The sequence below is a fragment of the Salmo salar genome, chromosome 16 (assembly GCF_965601325.2).
Source record: "Salmo salar chromosome 16, fSalSal1, whole genome shotgun sequence".
NCBI classification, from domain to species: domain Eukaryota; kingdom Metazoa; phylum Chordata; class Actinopteri; order Salmoniformes; family Salmonidae; genus Salmo; species Salmo salar.
The window spans coordinates 60692415-60720124 of record NC_138306.1 but is presented as its reverse complement, the minus strand read 5'-3'; the positions used below and the strand labels follow the sequence as shown (position 1 = coordinate 60720124).

The 27710-nt window shown below is 47.7% G+C and overlaps 1 protein-coding gene across 1 annotated transcript; it reads left to right on the top strand.

The window, feature by feature from the left end:
• The first annotated feature begins 1259 nt into the window (after nt 1-1259).
• On the top strand, nt 1260-22262 carry tomm70a (translocase of outer mitochondrial membrane 70 homolog A (S. cerevisiae)). Its single transcript, XM_014149465.3, has 12 exons — nt 1260-1725; nt 4737-4910; nt 5654-5780; nt 7470-7579; nt 9376-9524; nt 9760-9967; nt 12054-12188; nt 12407-12514; nt 13073-13189; nt 15277-15374; nt 18270-18392; nt 20720-22262. Exons 1-12 carry the CDS (start codon nt 1492-1494, stop codon nt 20871-20873), a joined length of 1737 nt encoding a protein of 578 aa, XP_014004940.1. The 5' UTR covers nt 1260-1491; the 3' UTR covers nt 20874-22262.
• Nucleotides 22263-27710: the final 5448 nt, after the last annotated feature.

Genomic DNA, 27710 nt, shown 5'->3' with positions numbered 1-27710 from the left:
CCTCACCTGACTTAAATCCTATTGAGAACTTGTGGGCCCTTCTCAAATGTGAGATTTACAGTGATGGAAGACAATACACCTCTTTGAACAGCATTTGGGAGGCTGTAGTTGCTGCTTCAGCGAAAATTGATCGTGAACAGATCAAGAAACTGACAGACTCCATGGATGGAAGGCTCATGGCAGTTATTGAAAATAAGGGTGGCTATATTGGTCACTGAATATTTTTGAAAGGCCAAAAATGTTATATAATTGTCATTTTGTGTTACTTATCTGTTACACTTACTCTAAAAACTGAGAATAAACAAGTGAGTTGAGAGAAATTATTTTTGTAATTTAGTTGCCTAATATTCTGCACACTAATAGTTGCCTAATAATTGTGCACACTTATATATTTCACTGAGAAAGACAAAACTCACTTTTCCTTTGTTAAACATTCAGGTTTGAGGTTCAATAACATTTTGGATTGACTGAGAGCATTGTGTTTGTTCAACAATAAAATGAATCCCGAGGAATACAATTTGCCTAATAATTGTGCACGCAGTGTATAGACCCTGGTCAAAAGTAGACCACTATAAAGGGTATAGGGAGCCATTTGGAACACAGCCCCTGTTGACTTGATGGCAGGCTAGTGCTGCTGTGCTGTAGTGTTTGAGGACAGCCTGCCTTTACGGCCCTGAGGGCAGAGATCCGATCGAGTGGTTGGGCCGGTTGCTCACCCAGACCAGTCCAACCAGGCAGGCAGGCAGCACCAGGCTGCTACACACAGGAATGTGACCCAGGATAGATCGAAACTAGGCCATGCCACACACTCTGGGATCACATGATAGCACATCTGGGTCATTAAATACAGAGAATGTCCATTATTTATGTTAAACATAAACATACTGGTATTACAACGTTCATTTGATAATAGTGTAAAAAACAGTATCATGTAATGGCAAAGCACTAGAATACTCTCATAACATCTATAAACAGTCATAGTCAATAAATGTTATCTATAATACACAATCCCAATCCCAACATATTTGATAACACTCAAAAGTAGGTTTACTGAAATCAACGTTTTAAGCCTTGCATTATTTAATACATACACTAGATGGGGACATTGCACTCCACGTAATGTTGTCGTCGTCCGTGTAGTCCGGAAGTAAAGAGTTCCCCGCCCTGGATGCAATAACACAGCGCCCGCCAGTATCCCAAGATTCCGCTGTTTCTGCTTTCACGGAGTGGGTACTGGACGTCACTAGTTACCACAGCCATAAAGTCCTTATTACGGCCATAACTATCCTATTTCTACAAGGTATATCCTTAAATCTGGGTTTAAACCTAACCACACTGCTGACTTTATGCCTAACCTTAAATTAAGACCAAAAAGGAATTCTAAAAAAATAAAAATAAAATAAACGATATATAGCCAATTTTGACTTTGTGGTTGTGGTAACTAGTGACAACTGGTGCGTGTTCTACTCGCTTCTGTTCATTATATGGTGGATGATGGCCGCTTCAAAGCCTGTCGAGCCGCACTCCGGGAGCGGTTTCCCCCGCTGGCAGCTGGCCCTCCTGGTCGGAACACCCATAGTGTTGGGTGTAGGAGCCGTTTACCTATGGAAACGAAACAAGACGAAGAACACACCGGGGAAAAGCAACGGGGAACGGACAACTCCAGAAGGTAGCGCGAACCCCGTCCAGGGCCAAGAAGGAGCCCGTTGCGAGCAGGAGGACATGGTATGACTCTCAACCACTCCTAGATAGCACTCCTAGATAGCACTCCTAGATAGCACTCCTAGATAGCACTCCTAGATAGCACTCCTAGATAGCACTCCTAGATAGCACTCCTAGATAGCCTCCTAGAGCCCTGTGGCTCAGTTGGTAGAGCATGGTGTTTGCAACGCCAGGGTTGTGGTTTCGATTCCCACGGGGGGCCAGTATGGGGGAAAAAATAATGTATGAAATGAATTGAAATGTATGCATTCACTACTGTAAGTCGCTCTGGATAAGAGTGTCTGCTAAATGACTAAAATGTAAAAATAAAAAAATGTAAAAAATTATCACTCCTGGATATCACACCTAGATAGCACTCCTAGATAGCACTCCTAAATATCACTCTGGCACACAGGGGTACGATAACACAATCCTTTTTAACTGGAGTATGATTTTATCAATAGTGAAATTCATTCAAGGACACAGGTCGCACCTGCATTTAGTGGTTGGCTGGTAACGTTTACAGTTTAGGTTACTCATTTAGCTTAACGTTAACTAGCTAGAAATGTCGCCATAGACAGGCATGTATTACCGTTCCTATCCACAGCCGTATTCAGCGTGGTATGACCTGAAACATCTGACGGTACGCACTTAACTAGCTAGTTCGCTGAAAACGGGAGCGGGATAGACATTTAGGTTAGGTGAGTTGCCAAACTAGCTTTGTTACTGTTGGCTAGTTATCTTGTCAGAAGTTACCGACCCCAACCCTTCATGGTTAGCCACATTTTTATTTATTATTTTTTATTTCACCTTTATTTAACTAGGCAAGTCAGTTAAGAACAAATTCTTATTTACAATGACGGCCTACACAGGCCAAGCCCTAACCAGGATGACGCTGGGCCAATTGTGCGTCGCCCTATGGGACTCCCGATCACGGCCGGTTGTGATACAGCCCAGGATCGAACCGGGGTCTGTAGTGACGCCTCTAGCCCTGTGATGCAGTGCCTTAGACCGCTGCTGCACTCGGGAGCCCCTGATAATTCAGTCACTTCTTGACAGTTTCCCTTTTTGATTTAAACAACTTTACGTACATGTGTTCTCATGGGAGAAGAGATCAGAAAGTTACATTTTGGACCTGAATGCCAGAACATCCAGGAGATGGAGGCGATCAAACCCATTTCAATTAGAATAAAATGCTACCTGTCACATGCTTCTTAAACAACCGGTGTAGACCAACAGTGAAATGCTTCCTTATGGGCCCTTCCCAACAACGCAGAGAAACAAATAAAAATGATTTGAAAAAGAATAACACAAGGATTAATACACAATGAATAATGATAACTTGGCTATATACACTGGGGTACCAGTACTGAGTCTATGTGCAGGGGTACCGGGTAATAACGTGGCTATGTGCAGGGGGTACCGGGTAATGACGTGGCTATGTGCAGGGGGTACCGGGTAATGACGTGGCTATGTGCAGGGGGTACCGGGTAATGACGTGGCTATGTGCAGGGGGTACCGGGTAATGACGTGGCTATGTGCAGGGGGTACCGGGTAATGACGTGGCTATGTGCAGGGGGTACCGGGTAATGACGTGGCTATGTGCAGGGGGTACCGGGTAATGACGTGGCTATGTGCAGGGGGTACCGGGTAATGACGTGGCTATGTGCAGGGGGTACCGGGTAATTGAGGTAGTAGATATGTACTTATAGGTAGGGATAAAGTGCCTAGGCAACAGGATAGATAATAAACAATAACAGCAGCTTATGTGATGAGTCAAAAGAGATTAGTGCAGAAAGGGTCAATGCAGATAGTCTGGGTAGCTATTGGTTAACTAACTATTTAGCAGTGCTATAGCTTGGGGTGGGTAGAAGCTGTTCAGGGTTTTGGTTTCAGACATGGTGCGCCGGGACCGCTTGCCGTGCGGAAGCAGAGAGAACAGTCTATGACTGGGGTGGCTGGAGTCTTTGATAATTTTTAGGGCCTTCCTCTGGCACCGCCTGGTATAGAGGTCCTGGATGGCAGGAGACTTGGCCCCAGTGATGGACTGGGCTCTACGCCTCCCTCTGACACCGCCTGGTATAGAGGTCCTGGATGGCAGGAAGCTTGGCCCGAGTGATGGACTGGGCTGTACGCACTACCCGCTAGCGCCTTACGGTCAGATGACGAGCAAAAAACAGATAAAGCAACACCTCACGCCACAACGCCTCTCCCCTATTGGTCCTAGATAGTTTGTGTGTATGGATTAATATGGAGGCTACATGTGCTTTTTTTTAATGTATGTAGTTCTGTCATTTAGCTGTTTTTGTCTTTAAATGCTCTGTATTGTGTCGTGTTTTGAGTGGACCACAGGAAGAGTAGCTGCTACTTTCGCAACAGCTAATGGGGATCCTAATCAAAAGTGAAATCCTTCTTTAACCTGTCTCTTCCACTTCATCTGCACTGATCAAATTGGATTTAACAGGAGACATCATTTAAGGGATCATAGCTTTCGCCTGGATTCATCTGGTCAGTCTATGTGATGGAAAGAGCAGGTGTTCTTAATGTTTTGTCCACTGATTGTAGATGGTAACCCTATGAGTTGTGAATCAGAACATACCTCACATCGATCCACATGGTTGTGCTTTTAATTTAATTGCTGTGGAAACAATGTGGCCATCAAATAACAATACAACATGGCAATCATCTTTGTTCTAATGTGTTTCACCACTAACTCTGTCTCCCTCCCTTCGGTCCTGTAGAGTCCTCTGGACCGGGCCCAGGGTGCTACTAACTGTCTCCCTCCCTTCGGTCCTGTAGAGTCCTCTGGACCGGGCCCAGGGTGCTACTAACTGTCTCCCTCCCTTCGGTCCTGTAGAGTCCTCTGGACCGGGCCCAGGGTGTTACTAACTCTGTCTCCCTCCCTTCGGTCCTGTAGAGTCCTCTGGACCGGGCCCAGGGTGTTACTAACTCTGTCTCCCTCCCTTCCATCCTGTAGAGTCCTCTGGACCGGGCCCAGGGTGCTACTAACTGTCTCCCTCCCTTCGGTCCTGTAGAGTCCTCTGGATCGGGCCCAGGGTGCTAAGAACAAGGGCAACAAGTACTTCAAGGCTGGGAAGTATGAGCAGGCCATCCATTGTTACACAGAGGCCATCGGTCTGTGTCCTAGAGAAAACCAGACAGACCTGTCCACTTTCTACCAGAACAGAGCTGCTGCCTACGAACAGCAGGTTAGTGACACCTATCACCATGGCAACCATTCATTATGATGCTCTGTATGTGTTCGCGTGGGTTTATAGCAGTGGAGGCTGGTGAGGGGAGGACAGCTCATAGTAATAGCTAGAATGGAATTGATGGAATGGTATCAAATACATGGAAACCAGACCATCATGTGTTTGATGCCGTTTCAGTGAAACCAGACCATCATGTGTTTGATGCCGTTTCAGTGAAACCAGACCATCATGTGTTTGATGCCGTTTCAGTGAAACCAGACCATCGTGTGTTTTGATGCTGTTTCAGTGAAACCAGACCATCGTGTGTTTGATGCCGTTTCAGTGAAACCAGACCATCGTGTGTTTTGATGCCGGTTCAGTGAAACCAGACCATCATGTGTTTTGATGCCGTTTCAGTGAAACCAGACCATCATGTGTTTTGATGCCGTTTCAGTGAAACCAGACCATCGTGTGTTTGATGCCGTTTCAGTGAAACCAGACCATCGTGTGTTTTGATGCCGTTTCAGTGAAACCAGACCATCGTGTGTTTGATGCCGTTTCAGTGAAACCAGACCATCGTGTGTTTGATGCCGTTTCAGTGAATCCAGACCATCGTGTGTTTGATGCCGTTTCAGTGAATCCAGACCATGAGCCCATCCTCTGGTTTTCAAGTGTCACCAGCCACCACTGGTTTCTAGTTTAGAAGTGTTGAATGCATGTGTGTTAGTGTGTGTTAACATGAACTACGTCTGTGTTTCCAGATGAAGTGGCCCGAGGTGGTGCAGGACTGTACCCAGGCTGTGGTGATTAACCCACGCTACATCAAGGCCCTGTTCAGGAGGGCCAAGGCCCTGGAGAGACTGGACAACAAGAAGGAGTGCCTGGAAGGTGGGGCTTAGATCAGACTTGTTACAGTTCACCAGAGCCCTATTCCCTATATAGTGCACTACTTTAGACCAGAGCCCTATTCCCTATATAGTGCACTACTATAGACCAGAGCCCTATTCCCTATATAGTGCACTACTTTAGACCAGAGCCCTATTCCCTATATAGTGCACTACTTTAGACCAGAGGCCTATTCCCTATATAATGCACTACTTTAGACCAGAGCCCTATTCCCTATATAGTGCACTACTTTAGACCAGAGCCCTATTCCCTATATAGTGCACTACTTTAGACCAGAGCTCTATTCCCTATATAGTGCACTACTTTAGACCAGAGAGCCCTATTCCCAATATAGTGCACTACTGTTGACCAGAGCCCTATTCCCTATATAGTGCACTACTTTAGACCAGAGCCCCATTCCCTATATAGTGCACTACTGTTGACCAGAGCCCTATTCCCTATATAGTGCACTACTATAGACCAGAGCCCTATTCCCTATATAGTGCACTATAGTTGAGCCGTGTGGTCCCTGGTCAAACGTGCTTTATATAGGGAATAGGGCGCCAGTTGGAACGTGATCAATGATTCTCCTTTAAAGGCACATAATGCCACAGCAGGTCAAGTAACAAAGGGACCCCCCATATATTCCTCCCCCCCATATCCATATATTCCTCCCCCATATCCATATATTCCTCCCCCCCTCCATATATTCCTCCCCCCCTCCATATATTCCTCCCCCCCTCCATATATTCCTCCCCCCCCATATGTTCCTCCCCCCTCCATATATATTCCTCCCCCCCCCTCCATATATATTCCTCCTCCCCCCTCCATATATTCTTCCTCCCCCCCCTCCATATATTCCCCCCCCTCCATATATTCCTCCCCCCCATATATTCCTCCCCCCTATATTCCTCCCCCCCTCCATATATTCCCCCCCTATATTCCTCCCCCTCTCCATATACTCCTCTCCATATACTCCCCCCCTATATTCCTCCCCCCCCCTATATTCCTCCCCCCTCCATATATTCCTCCCCCCCTCCATATATTCCTCCCCCCCCTCCATATATTCCTCCCCCCTCCATATATTCCTCCCCCCCTCCATATATTCCTCCCCCCCTCCATATATTCCTCCCCCCCTCCATATATTCCTCCCCCCTCCATATATTCCTCCCCCCCTCCCCCCCCCATATATTCCTCCCCCCTCCATATATTCCTCCCCCCCTCCATATATTCCTCCCCCCCTCCATATATTCCTCCCCCCTCCATATATTCCTCCCCCCTCCATATATTCCTCCCCCCCATATGTTCCTCCCCCCCATATGTTCCTCCCCCCTCCATATATATTCCTCCTCCCCCCCTCCATATATTCTTCCTCCCCCCCTCCATATATTCCTCCCCCCCTCCATATATTCCCCCCCTCCATATATTCCCCCCTCCCCTCCATATATTCCTCCCCCCATATATTCCTCCCCCCATATATTCCTCCCCCCCTATATTCCTCCCCCCCTCCATATATTCCCCCCCCCCTCCATATATTCCTCCCCCCCTCCATATATTCCTCCCCCCCTCCATATATTCCTCCCCCCCTCCATATATTCCTCCCCCTCTCCATATATTCCCCCCCTCCATATATTCCTCCCCCCCTCCATATATTCCCCCCCCCATATATTCCTCCCCCTCCTGTTCCTGTAGATGTGACGGCGGTGTGTATCCTAGAGTCCTTCCAGAACCAGCAGAGCATGCTGCTAGCAGACAAAGTCCTCAAACTGCTAGGGAAGGAGAAGGCCAAAGACCAATACAAGGTGAGAGGATGTCCCAGCTCTCCTGCTGCTCCTTACTGAAGGCATTGAGTAATGTTGGGTTTTAACTGCTCTGAAAGGTCCTCCTTCTCTGTGGGTCTGTGGGAAATATGTGTCTCTAATATGGTCATACATTTGGGCAGGAGGTTAGGAAGTGCAGCTCAGTTTCCACCTCATTTTGTGGGCAGTGTTGCACATAGCCTGTCTCCTCTTGAGAGCCAGGTCTGCCTACAGCGGCCTTCCTCAATAGCAACTCACTGCCTTTATTGTCCCAATGGGGAAATGTTGTTGCTGTGTCATGTACACATTTAAAGTGGCGTTTAAATACAAAACAAAATTGACAATACAACTTTAGTAACAGTTACATACCAATAAAAAAATATATATATATATATATATATAATAAATAAAACATAACATTAAAAAAAAAAAAAAAAGGGTGGATAGGAACATTAGCCTGCTGGCCTTACTGGGTCTATAGGAACATTAGCCTGCTGGCCTTACTGGGTCTATAGGAACATTAGCCTGCTGGCCTTACTGGGTCTATAGGAACATTAGCCTGCTGGCCTTACTGGGTGGATAGGAACATTAGCCTGCTGGCCTTACTGGGTGGATAGGAACATTAGCCTGCTGGCCTTACTGGGTGGATAGGAACATTAGCCTGCTGGCCTTACTGTGTGGATAGGAACATTAGCCTGCTGGACCTTACTGGGTGGATAGGAACATTAGCCTGCTGGCCTTACTGGGTCTATAGGAACATTAGCCTGCTGGCCTTACTGGGTGGATAGGAACATTAGCCTGCTGGCCTTACTGGGTCTATAGGAACATTAGCCTGCTGGCCTTACTGGGTCTATAGGAACATTAGCCTGCTGGCCTTACTGGGTGGATAGGAACATTAGCCTGCTGGCCTTACTGGGTGGATAGGAACATTAGCCTGCTGGCCTTACTGGGTGGATAGGAACATTAGCCTGCTGGCCTTACTGGGTGGATAGGAACATTAGCCTGCTGGCCTTACTGGGTCGATAGGAACATTAGCCTGCTGGCCTTACTGGGTCGATAGGAACATTAGCCCGAGCTATTTAGGAGGGATATCACACCTGGCACAAATGATTGTCTAGTTGTGTTTTTCCTGCTGAGGGGTGCCCTCTACCTGCACCCAGAGGGGAGTAGTTCAAAGTCCGGGTACAGGGGGTGGCTTGGGTCTAAAATGATTTTGTGAGCCTCTCGGAGGGCCCTGACCTTAAAGATCTCATTCAGGCCTGTCTGTTGGACTCCAAGTACCTTGCTAAGGGCCCTGACCTTAAAGATATCATCTAGGCCTGTCTGTTGGACTCCAAGTACCTTGCTAAGGGCCCTGACCTTAAAGATCTCATCCAGGCCTGTCTGTTGGACTCCAAGTACCTTGCTTGCTGTGGTGATAATCCTTCTCAGCATATTTCTCTGGCTGACAGTGGAATTGTCAAACCAACAAACAATACAAAAAGTTACTGTACCATCTCTCCCCCTCTCTTCTCTATACCTCTCTCATCTATCTCTCTCGCTCCGCTCTCTTTCGCACCGCTCTCCCTCGCTCTTCTCCCTCGTTCGTCTGCCTCTTTTTCCTCTCTTCAGAACGGTGAGCGCCATGATGATTTGTCCTCAGTTCATCAAGTCTCCCTCTTTCTCCTCTCTCTTCTCCCTCTCTCTTCTCCCTCTCTCCCTCCGCTCTCTCTTCTCCCTCTCTCCCTCCACTCTCTTCTCCCTCTTCTCCCTCCTCTCTCTCTCTCTCTCCCTCAATTCATCATGTCTTCTCTCTCCAGAACCGTGACCTCCTGATGCCTTCTCCTCAGTTCATCAAGTCCTACTTCAGCTCCTTCACCGATGACATTATCTCCCAACCGCTCCAGAAGGGTGAGAAGAAGGACGAGGACAAGGACAACGAGGGCGAGGCCGCAGAGGTCACAGAAAGGTCAGAGGTCACACTGTGATGTCACTTCCTGTCCTGTATGTTGCTCTGGATAAAAAAAAAACGACATTTGCGTTCCAAATGGCACACTATCACCTATAAACGCAGCCATAGTGTCTGTACCAGATTTCAACATACTGAACTAGTGTGTACCAGGGTTCAACATAGCTCTGGTTATCTGAAGGCCAAGCAGTACATTAACCCTGTCCTTAACCTCTAACCTCTGTCCTGTCCATAGCTCTGGTTACCTGAAGGCCAAGCAGTACATGGAGGAGGAGAACTATGATAAGATCATCAGTGAGTGCACTAAGGAGGTGGAGTCTGAGGGCCGGTACACTGCTGAGGCCCTGTTGCTACGGGCAACCTTCTACCTCCTGATTGGCAACGCCACCGGCGCCCAGCCCGACCTGGACCGGGTCATCAACATGGAGGACGCCAACGTCAAGGTAGTGGAGATGAGCTGGGGTCGGTGTGTGTGTGTGGGGGGGCTGGGGTCCAGTAGCTCAGCCCCTCCCCGTTAGTCGCTATTAGTAGCTCCCCCTCCTCTCGGTTAGTCGCTATTAGCAGCTCCTCCTCCTCCTCCTCTCGGTTAGTCGCTATTAGCAGCTCCTCCTCCTCCTCTCGGTTAGTCGCTATTAGCAGCTCCTCCTCCTCCTCTCGGTTAGTCGCTATTAGCAGCTCCTCCTCCTCCTCTCGGTTAGTCGCTATTAGCAGCTCCACCTCCTCTTGGTTAGTCGCTATTAGCAGCTCCCCCTCCTCCCCGTTAGTCGCTATTAGCAGCTCCCCCTCCTCTCGGTTAGTCGCTATTAGCAGCTCCCCCTTCTCTCGGTTAGTCGCTATTAGCAGCTCCCCCTTCTCTCAGTTAGTCGCTATTAGCAGCTCCTCCTCCTCTCGGTTAGTCGCTATTAGCAGCTCCCCCTCCTCTCGGTTAGTCGCTATTAGCAGCTCCCCCTCCTCTCGGTTAGTCGCTATTAGCAGCTCCCCCTCCTCTCGGTTAGTCGCTATTAGCAGCTCCCCCTCCTCTCGGTTAGTCGCTATTAGCAGCTCCCCCTCCTCTCGGTTAGTCGCTATTAGCAGCTCCCCCTCCTCTCGGTTAGTCGCTATTAGCAGCTCCCCCTCCTCTCGGTTAGTCGCTATTAGCAGCTCCCCCTCCTCTCGGTTAGTCGCTATTAGCAGCTCCCCCTCCTCTCGGTTAGTCGCTATTAGCAGCTCCCCCTCCTCTCGGTTAGTCGCTATTAGCAGCTCCCCCTCCTCTCGGTTAGTCGCTATTAGCAGCTCCCCCTCCTCTCGGTTAGTCGCTATTAGCAGCTCCCCCTCCTCTCGGTTAGTCGCTATTAGCAGCTCCCCCTCCTCTCGGTTAGTCGCTATTAGCAGCTCCTCCTCCTCCTCTCGGTTAGTCGCTATTAGCAGCTCCTCCTCCTCCTCTCGGTTAGTCGCTATTAGCAGCTCCCCCTCCTCTCGGTTAGTCGCTATTTACAGCTCAGCCCCTCCCCCTCTCAGTTAATCACTATTAGCAGCTCAGCTCCTCCTCTTCTCGGTTAGTCGCTATTAGCAGCTTAGCTCCTCTTCTCGGTTAGTCGCTATTAGCAGCTTAGCTCCTCTTCTCGGTTAGTCGCTATTAGCAGCTCCTCCTCCTCTCGGTTAGTCGCTATTAGCAGCTCCTCCTCCTCTCGGTTAGTCGCTATTAGCAGCTCCACCTCCTCTCGGTTAGTCGCTATTAGCAGCTCCACCTCCTCTCGGTTAGTCGCTATTAGCAGCTCAGCTCCTCCTCTTCTCAGTTAGTCGCTATTAGCAGCTTCACCTCCTCTCGGTTAGTCGCTATTAGCAGCTCCACCTCCTCTTGGTTAGTCGCTATTAGCAGCTCCACCTCCTCTTGGTTAGTCGCTATTAGCAGCTCCACCTCCTCTTGGTTAGTCGCTATTAGCAGCTCCACCTCCTCTTGGTTAGTCGCTATTAGCAGCTCCACCTCCTCTTGGTTAGTCGCTATTAGCAGCTCCACCTCCTCTTGGTTAGTCACTATTAGTAGCTCAGCTCCTCCTCTTCTCAGTTAGTCGCTATTAGCAGCTCCTCCTCCTCTCGGTTAGTCGCTATTAGCAGCTCAGCTCCTCCTCTTCTCAGTTAGTCGCTATTAGCAGCTCCTCCTCCTCTCGGTTAGTCGCTATTAGCAGCTCAGCTCCTCTTCTCAGTTAGTCGTTATTAGCAGCTCAGCTCCTCTCGGTTAGTCGTTATTAGCGGCGCAGCTCCTCCTCTGTTAGTCGCTATTAGCAGCTCCTCCTCTCAGTTAGTCGCTATTAGCAGCTCAGCTCCTCCTCTGTTAGTCGCTATTAGCAGCTCAGCTCCTCCTCCTCTCAGTTAGTCGTTATTAGCAGCTCAGCTCCTCCACCCTGTTAGTCGCTATTAGCAGCTCAAACAAGAATGAGGCTACTTTCAACTTTGCTTGTTAATATGGTCATTCTATTTCTGGGACATTGCAGCATTCTATTTCTGGGACTGAAACCCTGTTTTTGTCCTGTCTCTGTCCTGGGACTGCAGCTCAGGGCCAATGCTCTGATCAAGCGTGGCAGTATGTACATGCAGCAGCAGCAGCCTATGATGTCAACACAGGACTTCAACATGGCCGCTGAGATCGACACGCGCAACGCAGACGTCTACCACCACCGGGGACAGGTAGGGCTGTCTCTATCACTATCCCTTATGTCCCTGCCCAAATGGTACCCTATTCCCTATTTAGTGCACTACTTTTGACCAGCGCCCATAGGCCTCTCAATAAGGAATGGGGTGAATAGGATGCCCTTTGGGGTTAACTTGCAAGTAAACAGTAAGATGCATTAAGTCACATCATTGCCATTGGTTTACACTAACAGACTGAAATGTTTCCCCTTCAGTTGAAGATCCTTCTGGACCAGGTAGAGGAGGCCGTCGGAGACTTCGATGAGTGCATCCTGCTCAGACCTGACTCTGCTCTGGCACAGGCTCAGAAATGCTTCGCCCTGGTGAGTATGGATCAGGAGACTGTTGGTTTAGAGCTCACTACTATAATGGATATCTGTTATAAACATGAATCTGATCAGTTTCCCTGTCCTCTAGCGTAGGTGTAGGTTTGGGATGTGTTGGAGATGTGTTAAAAGGTTCATCCTACTGGCTGTTCCTGCAGTACAGACATGCTCTGGTGAATGGACTGTCTTATCCACTTCATACAGCTGAGACTGGATCTCACCAATGTGCTGTTAATCCACTTCATACAGCTGAGACTAGATCTCACCAATGTGCTGTTAATCCACTTCATACAGCTGAGACTAGATCTCACCAATGTGCTGTTAATCCACTTCATACAGCTGAGACTGGATCTCACCAATGTGCTGTTAATCCACTTCATACAGCTGAGACTAGATCTCACCAATGTGCTGTTAATCCACTTCATACAGCTGAGACTAGATCTCACCAAGGTGCTGTTAATGAGCTGGGAGGAAGTTAGTTAGTCAGCGATCTAAGGTTGGTGCCGTATGTAGCATTCTGAATGTGTGTTAACCAGCTAGTCTGTGTGTGTCCAGTACAGGCAGGCATACACTGGCAACAGCCAGTCCCAGGTGCAGACGGCCATGGACGGCTTTGAGGACATCACCAGGAGGTTCCCTAAGTGTGCCGAGGGATACGCTCTGTATGCACAGGTAGGGGTACGCTCTGTATGCACAGGTAGGGGTACGCTCTGTATGCACAGGTAGGGGTACGCTCTGTATGCACAGGTAGGGGTACGCTCTGTGTGCACAGGTAGGGGTACGCTCTGTGTGCACAGGTAGGGGTACGCTCTGTGTGCACAGGTAGGGGTACGCTCTGTGTGCACAGGTAGGGGTACGCTCTGTGTGCACAGGTAGGGGTACGCTCTGTGTGCACAGGTAGGGGTACGCGCTGTCATTAACACGGTCTCTCTGAGGGGGTGTGGTATATTGCCAATATACCACGGCTAAGGGCTATTCTTTTGCACGACGCAGTGAGGAGTGGCTGTATACATCCCTTAGCTGCTATATATCACACACACCCTTATTGCTATTATAAACTGACTACCAACGTAATTAGAGCAGTAAAAATACATGTTTTGTACCTGTGATATACCACAGCTTTCAGCCAATCAGCATTCAGGGCTGGAACCACCCAGGTTCTAGTAATAAATCACATTTTACCTGCAGTAGATTATGGCTGCTTGAAAAACCTCTTGTTTAACCTCCCTGGGCAAGGTGGGACGTTTGCGTCCCACCTAGTCAACAGCCAGTCGAATCGCGTGGCGCGAAATACAAATACCTCAAATGCTATAACTTCAATTTCTCAAACATATGACTATTTTACACCTTTTTAAAGACACAACTCTCGTTAATCTAACCACATTGTCCGATTTCAAAAAGGCTTTACAGCGAAGGCAAAACATTCGATTATATCAGGATAATCACACAGCCATTTTCAAAGCAAGCATATATGTCACAAAAACCAAAACCACAGCTAAATGCAGCACTAACCTTTGATGATCTTCATCAGATGACACTCTTAGGACATTATGTTATATAATACATGCATGTTTTGTTCAATCAAGTTCATATTTATATCAAAAACCAGCTTTTTACATTAGCATGTGATGTTCAGAACTAGCATACCCACCGCAAACTTCCGGTGAATTTACTAAATTACTCACGATAAACGTTCACAAAATACATAACAATTATTTTAAGAATTATAGATACAGAACTCCTTTATGCAATCGCGGTGTCATATTTTAAAATAGCTTTTTGGCGAAAGCACATTTTGCAATATTCTGAGTAGATAGCCCGGCCATCACGGCTAGCTAATTTGACACCCACCAAGTTTGGCCCTCACCAAAGTCAGATTTACTATAAGAAAAATTTGATTACCTTTGCTGTTCTTCATCAGAATGCACTCCCAGGACTTCTACTTCAACAACAAATGTTGTTTTGTTTCCAAATAATCCATAGTTATATTCAAATAGCTCCGTTTTGTTCGTGCGTTCAGGTCACTATCCGAAGGGTGACGCGCAAGAGCATTTCGTGACAATTTTTTTTCAAAATATTCCATTACCGTACTTCGAAGCATGTCAAACGCTGTTTAAAATCAATTTTTATGCTATTTTTCTCGTAAAATAGCGATAATATTCCAACTGGGCGACGTTGTATTCATTCAAAGGCTGAAAGAAAAAAATTGAGAATTCTCATGAACGCGCATCTCCAGTGTCACTGTTCTCAGCCTGACCACTCACAAAATCTCCTGCTGTTCTTCGCCCAGAGACTGGAGAGATGTCATCCACTTTCTGGCGCCTTCTGAGAGCCAATGGAAGACTTAGAAAATGTCACGTTACAGCACAGATGCTGTATTTTCGATAGAGATGGCACAGAAAGAGAACAAATTGTCAGACAGGGCACTTCCTGTATGGAATCTTCTCAGGTTTTGGCCTGCCATATGAGTTCTGTTATACTCACAGACACCATTCAAACAGTTTTAGAAACTTTAGTGTTTTCTATCCAAATCTACTAATTATATGCATATTCTCGTTTCTGGGAAGAGTAGTAACCAGATTAAATCGGGTACGTTTTTTATAGGGCCGTGCAAATACTGCCCCCCAGCCCCAACAGGTTAACAGAACTTCAAATCTCTTCTTACAATTTGATTTGTTTTATTAAGTCAAATTTGTCCAATAAGTTACTTGAGTATGTGAATCATCCTGAAACATTTCTCCTGTGTTTGTGTTGTTCAGGCATTGACTGACCAGCAGCAGTTTGGCAAGGCAGATGAGATGTACAACAAGTGTATTGACCTGGAGCCAGACAACGCTACAACATACGTCCACAAGGGGTGAGTTAAGAGGGGATCCCTGGTCCCTGAGATGAGGTGGATGGGAGCGGCGTCCCTGGTCCCTGAGATGAGGTGGATGGGAGCGGCGTCCCTGGTCCCTGAGATGAGGTGGATGGGGAGCGGCGTCCCTGGTCCCTGAGATGAGGTGGATGGGTTGGGGCGTCCCTGGTCCCTGAGATGAGGTGGATGGGAGCGGCGTCCCTGGTCCCTGAGATGAGGTGGATGGGAGCGGCGTCCCTGGTCCCTGAGATGAGGTGGATGGGAGCGGCGTCCCTGGTCCCTGAGATGAGGTGGATGGGGAGCGGCGTCCCTGGTCCCTGAGATGAGGTGGATGGGTTGGGGCGTCCCTGGTCCCTGAGATGAGGTGGATGGGTTGGGGCGTCCCTGGTCCCTGAGATGAGGTGGATGGGTTGGGGCGTCCCTGGTCCCTGGGATGAGGTGGATGGGTTGGGGCGTCCCTGGTCCCTGGGATGAGGTGGATGGGAGCGGCGTCCCTGGTCCCTGGGATGAGGTGGATGGGAGCGGCGTCCCTGGTCCCTGAGATGAGGTGGATGGGTTGGGGCGTCCCTGGTCCCTGAGATGAGGTGGATGGGTTGGGGCATCCCTGGTCCCTGAGATGAGGTGGATCGGAGCGGCGTCCCTGAGATGAGGTGGATGGGAGCGGCGTCCCTGAGATGAGGTGGATGGGAGCGGCGTCCCTGAGATGAGGTGGATGGGAGCGGCGTCCCTGGTCCCTGAGATGAGGTGGATGGGAGCGGCGTCCCTGGTCCCTGAGATGAGGTGGATGGGAGCGGCGTCCCTGGTCCCTGAGATGAGGTGGATGGGTTGGGGCGTCCCTGGTCCCTGGGATGAGGTGGATGGGTTGGGGCGTCCCTGGTCCCTGGGATGAGGTGGATGGGTTGGGGCGTCCCTGGTCCCTGGGATGAGGTGGATGGGTTGGGGCGTCCCTGGTCCCTGAGATGAGGTGGATGGGAGCGGCGTCCCTGGTCCCTGAGATGAGGTGGATGGGAGCGGCGTCCCTGGTCCCTGAGATGAGGTGGATGGGAGCGGCGTCCCTGAGATGAGGTGGATGGGAGGGGCGTCCCTGAGATGAGGTGGATGGGAGGGGCGTCCCTGAGATGAGGTGGATGGGAGGGGCGTCCCTGAGATGAGGTGGATGGGAGCCGCGTCCCTGGTCCCTGAGATGAGATGGATGGGAGCGGCGTCCCTGGTCCCTGAGATGAGGTGGATGGGAGCGGCGTCCCTGGTCCCTGAGATGAGGTGGATGGGAGCGGCGTCCCTGAGATGAGGTGGATGGGAGCGGCGTCCCTGAGATGAGGTGGATGGGAGGGGCGTCCCTGAGATGAGGTGGATGGGAGGGGCGTCCCTGAGATGAGGTGGATGGGAGGGGCGTCCCTGAGATGAGGTGGATGGGAGCCGCGTCCCTGGTCCCTGAGATGAGGTGGATGGGAGCGGCGTCCCTGGTCCCTGAGATGAGGTGGATGGGTTGGGGCGTCCCTGGTCCCTGAGATGAGGTGGATGGGTTGGGGCGTCCCTGGTCCCTGAGATGAGGTGGATGGGTTGGGGCGTCCCTGGTCCCTGAGATGAGGTGGATGGGTTGGGGCGTCCCTGGTCCCTGAGATGAGGTGGATGGGTTGGGGCGTCCCTGGTCCCTGGGATGAGGTGGATGGGTTGGGGCGTCCCTGGGATGAGGTGGATGGGAGCGGCGTCCCTGGTCCCTGAGATGTGGTGGATGGGAGCGGCGTCCCTGGTCCCTGAGATGAGGTGGATGGGTTGGGGCGTCCCTGGTCCCTGAGATGAGGTGGATGGGTTGGGGCGTCCCTGGGATGAGGTGGATGGGAGCGGCGTCCCTGGTCCCTGAGATGAGGTGGATGGGAGCGGCGTCCCTGAGATGAGGTGGATGGGAGCGGCGTCCCTGGTCCCTGAGATGAGGTGGATGGGTTGGGGCGTCCCTGGTCCCTGAGATGAGGTGGATGGGTTGGGGCGTCCCTGGTCCCTGAGATGAGGTGGATGGGAGCGGCGTCCCTGGTCCCTGAGATGAGGTGGATGGGTTGGGGCGTCCCTGGTCCCTGAGATGAGGTGGATGGGTTGGGGCGTCCCTGGTCCCTGGGATGAGGTGGATGGGAGCGGCGTCCCTGGTCCCTGAGATGAGGTGGATGGGTTGGGGCGTCCCTGGTCCCTGAGATGAGGTGGATGGGTTGGGGCGTCCCTGGTCCCTGGGATGAGGTGGATGGGAGCGGCGTCCCTGGTCCCTGAGATGAGGTGGATGGGAGCGGCGTCCCTGAGATGAGGTGGATGGGAGCGGCGTCCCTGAGATGAGGTGGATGGGAGCGGCGTCCCTGGTCCCTGAGATGAGGTGGATTGGTTGGGGCGTCCCTGGTCCCTGAGATGAGGTGGATGGGTTGGGGCGTCCCTGGTCCCTGAGATGAGGTGGATGGGTTGGGGCGTCCCTGGTCCCTGAGATGAGGTGGATGGGAGCGGCGTCCCTGAGATGAGGTGGATGGGTTGGGGCGTCCCTGGTCCCTGAGATGAGGTGGATGGGTTGGGGCGTCCCTGGTCCCTGAGATGAGGTGGATGGGTTGGGGCATCCCTGGGGCCTCATTTTATAAACTTTGTGTTATAATGCCGTAAAACATGCGTGTGCCAGTTTTCAGGCAAAAGTTGTGATTTATAAAAACTGAACTTGACATGAGGATGTGCTTATCCTCCCGGAAACTGTAGACCATGCGTACGCACAGTTTCGTGCACGCAGATATGTAGTGTTAGATTTACGCAATAGTTATAAGTGAGGCCCCTGGTGTGATGAGGTTGTGAGGGGAAGTGGCCTGTAGATCAGGAGTAATGTTTTAGTGCTAGTCCAGTAAGTTGCTAATACCTGTGTGTGTGTGTGTCAAGGTTGTTGCAGCTCCAGTGGAAGCAGGACTTGGACCTGGGTCTGGACCTCATCAGCAAGGCCATTGAGATCGACAACAAATGTGACTTTGCCTATGAAACCATGGGAACTATTGAAGTTCAAAGGTTAGTTCAATACTTTTTCAAATATTTCCCTGTAATAACTTTAGAGTTTGGTTAAGAAGGCATTAAATAACATCTTGGTACATTAGAAATGTTTTTACATTAACAACAAATATAACAAAAAATACTAACTTTATACACAGGGGGTATATACATTTAAAATGCATAAGGCTTCAGCGGCATTTAAGGCTTCACAGGCATTTAAGGTTCGCTTTGCTTTATAATTTTTTTGTATTTATGCAGCATAAAAAAAGCCATTTAGTTCAGTTTTTAGTAAATCTCTTGGCTTTTCTGTAGCCCAGTTGCATTTATAGTACGTATAGAATAAGTACCATACATAATACAGAGATTAATTATGGGACAGGGACATACAGGGTCAGGGACATCCAGAACATCTTGGATCAGTTAAGGTCACGGCCATCCAGAATATCTTGGATCAGTTAAGGTCACTGCCATCCAGAACATCATGGATCAGTTAGGGTCACTGCCATCCAGAACATCATGGATCAGTTAGGGTAACGGCCATCCAGAACATCTTGGATCAGTTAGGGTAACTGCCATCCAGAACATCTTGGATCAGTTAGGGTCACTGCCATCCAGAACATCTTGGATCAGTTAGGGTCACTGCCATCCAGAACATCTTGGATCAGTTAGGGTCACTGCCATCCAGAACATCTTGGATCAGTTAGAGTAACTACCATCCAGAACATCTTGGATCAGTTAGGGTCAGGGGCATCCAGTACATTTTGGATCAGTTAGGATCAGGGCATCCAGAACATCTTGGATCAGTTAGGGTCAGGGGCATCCAGTACATTTTGGATCAGTTAAGATCAGGGGCATCCTGAACATCTTGGATCAGTTAGGATCAGGGGCATCCTGAACATCTTGGATCAGTTAGGATCAGGGGCATCCTGAACATCTTGGATCAGTTAGGATCAGGGGCATCCTGAACATCTTGGATCAGTTAGGATCAGGGGCATCCTGAACATCTTGGATCAGTTAGGATTAGGGTCCATCCTGAACATTTTGGATCAGTTAGGATTAGGGTCCTTCCAGAACATCTTGGATCAGTTAGGATTAGGGGCATCCAGAACGTCTTGGATCCATGTGTAACTCCGTGTTGTTGTATGTTGTCGAACTGCTTTGCTTTATCTTGGCCAGGTCGCAGTTGTAAATGAGAACTTGTTCTCAACTTGCCTACCTGGTTAAACAAAGGTAAAATAAAAATTTGGGGATTAGGGTCCTTCCAGAACATCTAGGTTCAATTAGGATCAGGAGCATACAGAATGTCTTGGATCAGTTAGGATTAGGGGCATCCAGTACATCTTTGTACATATGCAGACACATACATAAAGTGTAATGTCATAAAATACACAAGACGCATGTAAAAACTATATAGGGTGCGTTCGTAAATTTAATCTGGAGCGCCAGAGTGCGCTCTGGATGTTCGTAAATAGAGTGTTGTCAGATTGTCCGTTCATAAATTCAGAGAATTTCGCTCCCGGATCGTTCAGAGCGCCCACACTAGACCCTCTGGCCGAGGAGTAGGGTTGATCCAAGCTTTATGACCTCACAACTGTAGTCAAGCACCCAAACTAACTGGCTAACGTTGGCTAGCTTGCTAGCTACTTCCAGACATAAATGAGGGAACACCTCACTGATCATTTTACTCGCCGTAGCAGAGCTGGTTAGGTTGTTTTCATTTTATCCAGAGCGTTGGTGACTGTAACTGTGCTGCTGGAAACAATTTAGTTACTATTTTTTGCCAATGTTTACTGACAACGGCCATATTCAACAGGTGTTCAGTGTTCGTAAATTCATCAGTTAACCTGCGCTCTCGCACACTCAGACGAGAGTGCTCTGAAACCGGAGTAGATAGCCAAAACTAATTTACGAACGCACCAATAATATACGGGTGGGTCTAATCCTGGATGCTGATTGGTTAAAAGCGCATTCCAGCCGGTGTCTATTCCACAAGTTACCATTGGTTAAAAGCGCATTCCAGCCGGTGTCTATTCCACAAGTTACCACCGGTTAAATCTATGACGTTAAAATGCCTATTTACTCTGTTCCATCTGACTGCGCAATCCACTGTCTCAGCCCAGCCAGGCAATTTATAAACTTGATCTCCACTATAAAAAGCATCTAGACATTATCTCACATTTCCTTTAGACTAACATTTAGTTTTCAACAGCGAATATCTTGGAATGCCTTCAAAACCGGTGTTTGGAGGATATATTGGTACGGTTTGCCGCTACCTTGCCAAAATATCCTACAAACACCGGCTTTTGAGAACATTATCACTTAAATAAACTTCCCTCTCATTACAGGGGAAACCTGGAAAAAGCGATAGACATGTTCAACAAGGCCATCAACCTGGCCAAGTCAGAGATGGAGATGGCCCACCTCTACTCACTGTGTGATGCAGCCTACGCCCAGACTGAGGTAGCCAGGAAGTACGGGTTGAAGCCACCCACGCTGTAACTCTCCTGTCACATGATCCACCTTACCCAAGTCTCTCCACTGCTGAGCCTGATCATATTATAACTGCAGATGTTTGAGTCATTTAGTTTTGTACAAGACCTGAGAACTACTGGTGGTTAAAGATGAAAGAAAAATATGTGACTAGGGTTGCAAAATTACGGTAACTTTCCCAAAATTCCCCGGTTTTCCTGAAATCCAGGAATTCCGGGGAAATAAGCAGGAAATCCATGAACATGCCGACCAGGATTTCTGGAAAACCCCAGGGAGGGAAGGTTAGGAAAGTAACTGGAATTTTACAATCCTGTCTGACCATACATTATTATCATGTTTATGTCACGTTGGATTGGAATTCAAACCAGGGCCTCAAGCCACTGGTAAATAGGGTGGTCTTGACCCACACACCCCTCTTCTTCAGGGCACTTGACCCACACACCACCGTCTCCTGATATTTAGTTTGAGCCGGACCGTGACCACTATTGACCCTCCTGTACCAGTCAGAATGTCTTGTTTTCTCTATCAGGGACATGTGAATGGCCAGGTATCCATCCAGAAATAATTAAATCTTCTAAAATCAAAGGGGGATTCACTCAATAGATTTTGCCATCTTATTACTGACTTATCCATATTTGGACGTTTTTTTTAAAGATAAATGTTTCATGTTGCCTCCAGACAGAGACCTGTATAGAGTTCTAATGGACTGTTAATTTGTTACTATATATATGTTCTTCTTGTTCTCTAACAAATATTTCTGTCCAGACGCCTCCATATCCTCGAGATAACGTAACATTATCATTGAATGGCAAATTTAAATGCAGGATTAAAATGTTAGTGAAATGTTTGTGTGTAATGATGGATGTCTGTGTTTGATGTAATGCTGCAGCTGATATGACAGTGTGTGGGATAGGAGAGTCCAGGTGAAGTTCGGGTCCTAAAGTGTTGTTTATTTCGGGAGATTGCCTGTTTTTTTCCTTTTTATATATTCTGTACAGCATGTGAGATTTCTCTTTCTAAGTAAATGTTAATGCAATGCTCGTGCTGAAATACTGTTTCTGAAACTATCTGGCCATTTTTGGAAAGGCTAGACTGAATAAGAATGAACATTTAGATCTAAAATGACACCTTTTTAATTCAGCAATTCTCAAAATGTACTGCTTTTATTTTTATGTGGTCGTTTTTCCAACTGCTTGTAGATTCCGAAAATGTCACAAGGGACAATTATTTTCATATTTTTGTTCAGGCTCAGTCAACTTTTACTTTGCAGGGGGCAGGTATGCCATCATACAGTGCCTACAGAGAGTATTCACACCCAGTGGCGTGTATTCATGGATGCCAAGGGAAGCCAGGCTTCCCTAAAAAAAAATTGACCAATAAAAAAATATATATATATTATTTTGCCTCTGTTATATAATTTTCCTTCAATTCGAAAGAGGCTGAATGTATCTCAACAGAGAAAGAGTGAGCGAAACAGCACCCCCCTGTGGCTGTATGTATATATAGGGCCTATACTATAGGCCATGTATTTGATGCTGTCTGGTCCAAACGAGTATGACGTTGTTGCATTGAAGGCAAGGGAAGCCAGCGATCATTTGACCTCCCTTGATTAAAAAAAAAGTATGGTAAATTAGCCAGTTTAGCATTGAGCTCAACTGTGAAAAGTCCCGGCGCACCAAAAAAAAGTAGGAAAGGAAGCCACCTTAGATTTTGGTTTCTATCAAATCCCATTGAGAGCATACCTCACTGACAGAAAAACTTGAATTGTTGCATCTCGTTGTGTTGTCCTCTGGTGGCTAGCTACCTAAAATGGTCCCTTTCCTTAATTAGCCATGGATGGAGACAGGGGTTTGGACTTGTGGTTTTAAGTAATTCTCCGTACTGGCCAATGATTATAATGGCGATTCTGATCCCACCATTAATTCATACATTGTTGTGCCCCTGGCCTGAGAGGATAGAAGTTGAATAGACATAACTTCCAGTCACAGCTTGCAGACTTGTTTACGTGCTGCTGTGCGTTTTGTTGCCAACGTTACTTTGCTACCTGACTACTTTATGGTTTTTAGTTTTTTATATTATATTTTTAGTTTTTCCCCTCACTCAACTTTTTTTTCATTCAACTTTTTCACTCCGGACGCTTTATCTGGACATGGTTCGTCAGGACCTCCACCAGCCGAAGCTAAGTAGTAACATTAACATGATGCCTTCTAATTGCAGTCGCTGTACTCATAATATACAGGAGAACGATCGCCTTACGGCGAGGATAGCTGTGCTGCAAGCCCGGCTTCAGACGCGATCGTTAGGCAAGGGTAATTTCAGTGTAGGAAAGGATGAAACAGCGTCTGTGCCACCAGTAAGTACAGATAGTAACGTTAGTATAAATCCCCTCGCACAGTCCCCGCAGCCGGACATCTTTCTCATGGCTTCTGGAGGGAAACGCTGTAGGAATGCTCAACCGGTGTCGCTTATTCAGCCGACAGAAACTTTCAACCGGTTCTCCCCATTAAGCAGCGAGGCGGAGTCAGAGGCCGAGACTTCTCTGGTCTCTACTCCTCCCGTTACGGGGTATGAGACGCCGAAGCTTCCCACCATTAGCTCTGACAAATTGAAAACCCTAGTCATTGGCGACTCCATTACCCGCAGTATTAGACTTAAAAACAAATCATCCAGCGATCATACACTGTTTACCAGGGGGCAGGGCTACCGACGTTAAGGCTAATCTGAAGACGGTGCTGGCTAAAGCTAAAACTGGCGAGTGTAGAGAGTATAGAGATATTGTTATCCACGTCGGCACCAACGATGTTAGGATGAAACAGTCAGAGGTCACCAAGCGCAACATAGCTTCAGCGTGTAAATCAGCTAGAAAGATGTGTCGGCATCGAGTAATTGTCTCTGGCCCCCTCCCAGTTAGGGGGAGTGATGAGCTCTACAGCAGAGTCTCACAACTCAATCGCTGGTTGAAAAAAGTTTTCTGCCCCTCCCAAAAGATAGAATTTGTAGATAATTGCCCTCTTTCTGGGACTCACCCACAAACAGGACCATGCCTGGCCTGTTGAGGAGTGACGGACTCCATCCAAGCTGGAGGGGTGCTCTCATCTTATCTACGAACATAGACAGGGCTCTAACTCCTCTAGCTCCACAATGAGATAGGGTGCAGGCCAGGCAGCAGGCTGTTAGCCAGCCTGCCAGCTTAGTGGAGTCTGCCACTAGCACAGTCAGTGTAGTCAGCTCAGCTATCCCCATTGAGACCGTGTCTGTGCCTCGATCTAGATTGGGCAAAACTAAACATGGCGGTGTTCGCCTTAGCAATCTCACTGGAATAAAGACCTCCTCCATTCCTGCCATTATTGAAAGAGATCGTGATACCTCACATCTCAAAATAGGGCTACTTAATGTTAGATCCCTCACTTCCAAGGCAGTTATAGTCAATGAACTAATCTCTGATCATAATCTTGATGTGATTGGCCTGACTGAAACATGGCTTAAGCCTGATGAATTTACTGTGTTAAATGAGGCCTCACCTCCTGGTTACACTAGTGACCATGTCCCCTGCGCATCCCGCAAAGGCGGAGGTGTTGCTAATATTTACGATAGCAAATTTCAATTTACAAAAAAAAAAAAACAATGACGTTTTCATCTTTTCAGCTTCTAGTCATGAAATCTATGCAGCTACTCAATCACTTTTTATAGCTACTGTTTACAGGCCTCCTGGGCCATATACAGTGTTCCTCACTGAGTTCCCTGAATTCCTATCGGATCTTGTAGTCATAGCAGATAATATTCTAATTTTTTGTGACTTTAATATTCACATGGAAAAGTCCACAGACCCACTCCAAAAGGCTTTCGGAGCCATCATCGACTCAGTGGGTTTTGTCCAACATGTCTCCGGACCTACTCACTGCCACAGTCATACTCTGGACCTAGTTTTGTCCCGTGGAATAAATATTGTGGATCTTAATGTTTTTCCTCATAATCATGGACTATCGGACCACCATTTTATTATGTTTGCAATCGCAACAAATAATCTGCTCAGACCCCAACCAAGAAGCATTAAAAGTCGTGCTATAAATTCTCAGACAACCCAAAGATTCCTTGATGCCCTTTCAGACTCCCTCTGCCTACCCGAGGACGTCAGAGGACAAAAATCAGTTAACCACCTGAGGAACTCAATATAACCTTGCGCAATACCCTAGATGCAGTTGCACCCCTAAAAACTAAAAACATTTCTCATAAGAAACTAGCTCCCTGGCATACAGAAAATACACGAGCTCTGATGCAAGCTTCCAGAAAATTGGAACAGAAATGGTGCCACACCAAACTGGAAGTCTTCCGACTAGCTTGGAAAGACAGTACCGTGCAGTATCGAAGAGCCCTCACTGCTGCTCGATCATCCTATTTTTACAACTTAATTGAGGAGAATAAGAACAATCCGAAATTTATTTTTGATACTGTCGCAAAGCTAACCGTCACAGAGGTAGTAAAATGGAGACGCAGCGTGGATAGTGCTCATTCTTAATCTTTTAATGACTACACTTAACCAACAAAACAAGAACAACAACAGTCCCATCAGGTACTAAGACTAAACGGAAAACAACTACCCACAACCCCCAAAGGAAAAACAGGCTGCCTAAGTATGGCTTCCAATCAGAGACAACGAAAGACACCTTCCTCTGATTGGAAACCATACCCGGCCAAACGTGAAAACCAACACATAGAAAATGATAACTAGAACAAACCCACATAGAAACATAAACCCCAAAATACCTACAAAACAAACCCCCCCTGCCACGCCCTGACCACTCTACTATGGCAAATGACCTCTTTCACTGGTCAGGACGTGACACTAACTAAACAGCAGCATTCCCCAAGAGAGGACGGCTTTCACTTCAGCAGTGATAAATTCATGAACTTCTTTGAGGAAAAGATCATGATCATTAGAAAGCAAATTACGGACTCCTCTTTAAATCTGGGTATTTCTCCAAAGCTCAGTTGTCCTGAGTCTTGCTCAACTCTGCCAGGACCTAGGATCAAGGGAGACACTCAAGTGTTTTAGTACTATATCTCTTGACACAATGATGAAAATAATCATGGCCTCTAAACCTTCAAGCTGCATACTGGACCCTATTCCAACTAAACTACTGAGAGAGCTGCTTCCTGTGCTTGGCCCTCCTATGTTGAACATAATAAATGTCTCTATCCACCGGATGTGAACCAAGCTCACTAAAAGTGGCAGTAATAAAGCCTCTCTTGAAAAAGCCAAACCTTGACGCAGAAAATATAAAAAACTATCGGCCTATATCGAATCTCCCATTCCTCTCAAAAATGTGAGAAAAAGCTGTTGCGCAGCAACTCACTGCCTTCCTGAAGACAAACAATGTATACAAAATGCTTCAGTCTGGTTTTAGACCCCATCATAGCACTGAGACTGCACTTGTGAAGGTGGTAAATTACCTTTTAATGGCGTCAGACCGAGGCTCTGCATCTGTCCTCGTGCTCCTAGACCTTAGTGCTGCTTTTGATACCATCGGCCACCACATTCTTTTGGAGATTGGAAACCCAAATTGGTCTACACCGACAACTTCTGGCCTGGTTTAGATCTTATCTGTCGGAAAGATATCAGTTTGTCTCTGTGAATGGTTTGTCCTCTGACAAATCAACTGTACATTTCGGTGTTCCTCAATGTTCCGTTTTAGGACCACTATTGTTTTCACTATATATTTTACCTCTTGGGGATGTCATTCGAAAACATAATGTTAAATTTCACTGCTATGCGGACGACACACAGCTGTACATTTCAATGAAACATGGTGAAGCCCCAACATTTCCCTCGCTGGAAGCCTGTGTCTCAGACATAAGGAAGTGAATGGCGGCAAACCTTTTTACTTTTAAACTCAGACAAAACAGAGATGCTTGTTCTAGGTCCCAAGAAACAAAGAGATCTTCTGTTGGATCTGACAATTAATCTGGATGGTTGTACAGTCGTCTCAAATAAAACTGTGAAGGACCTCGGTGTTACTCTGGACCCTGATCTCTCTTTTGACGAACATATCAAGATTGTTTCAAGGACAGCTTTTTTCCATCTGCGTAACATTGCAAAGATCAGAAATCTGGGCTTTGTGAGCTACACTCGGCCTTGAATCAGGATGGTAAGTTGGTGGTTGAAGTTATCCCTCTAGTGGTGAGGGGGCTGTGCTTTGGCAAAGTGGGTGGGGATATATCCTACCTGTTTGGCCCTGTCTGGGGGTTTCATCGGATGGGGCCACAGTGTCTCCTGACCCCTCCTGTCTCAGCCTCCAGTATTTATGCTGCAGTAGTTTATGTGTCGGGGGGCTAGGGTCAGTCTGTTATATCTGGAGTATTTCTCCTGTCTTATCCGGTGTCCTGTGTGAATTTAAGTATGCTCTCTAATTCTCTTTCTTTCACTCTCTCGGGGGACCTGAGCCCTCGGACAATGCCTCAGGACTACCTGGCATGATGACTCTTTGCTGTCCCCTGTCCACCTGGCTGTGCTGCTGCTCCAGTTTCAACTGTTCTGCCTGTGGCTATGGAACCCTGACCTGTTCACCGGACGTGCTACCTGTCCCAGACCTGCTGTTTTCAACTCTCTAGAGACAGCAGGAGCGGTAGAGATACTCTGAATGATCGGCTATGAAAAGCCAACTGACATTTACTCCTGAGGTGCTGACCTGTTGCACCCTCGACAACTACTGTGATTATTATTATTTAACCATGCTGGTCATTTATGAACATTAGAACATCTTGGCCATGTTCTGTAATAATCTCCACCCGGCACAGCCAGAAGAGGACTGGCCACCCCTCATAGCCTGGTTCCTCTCTAGGTTTCTT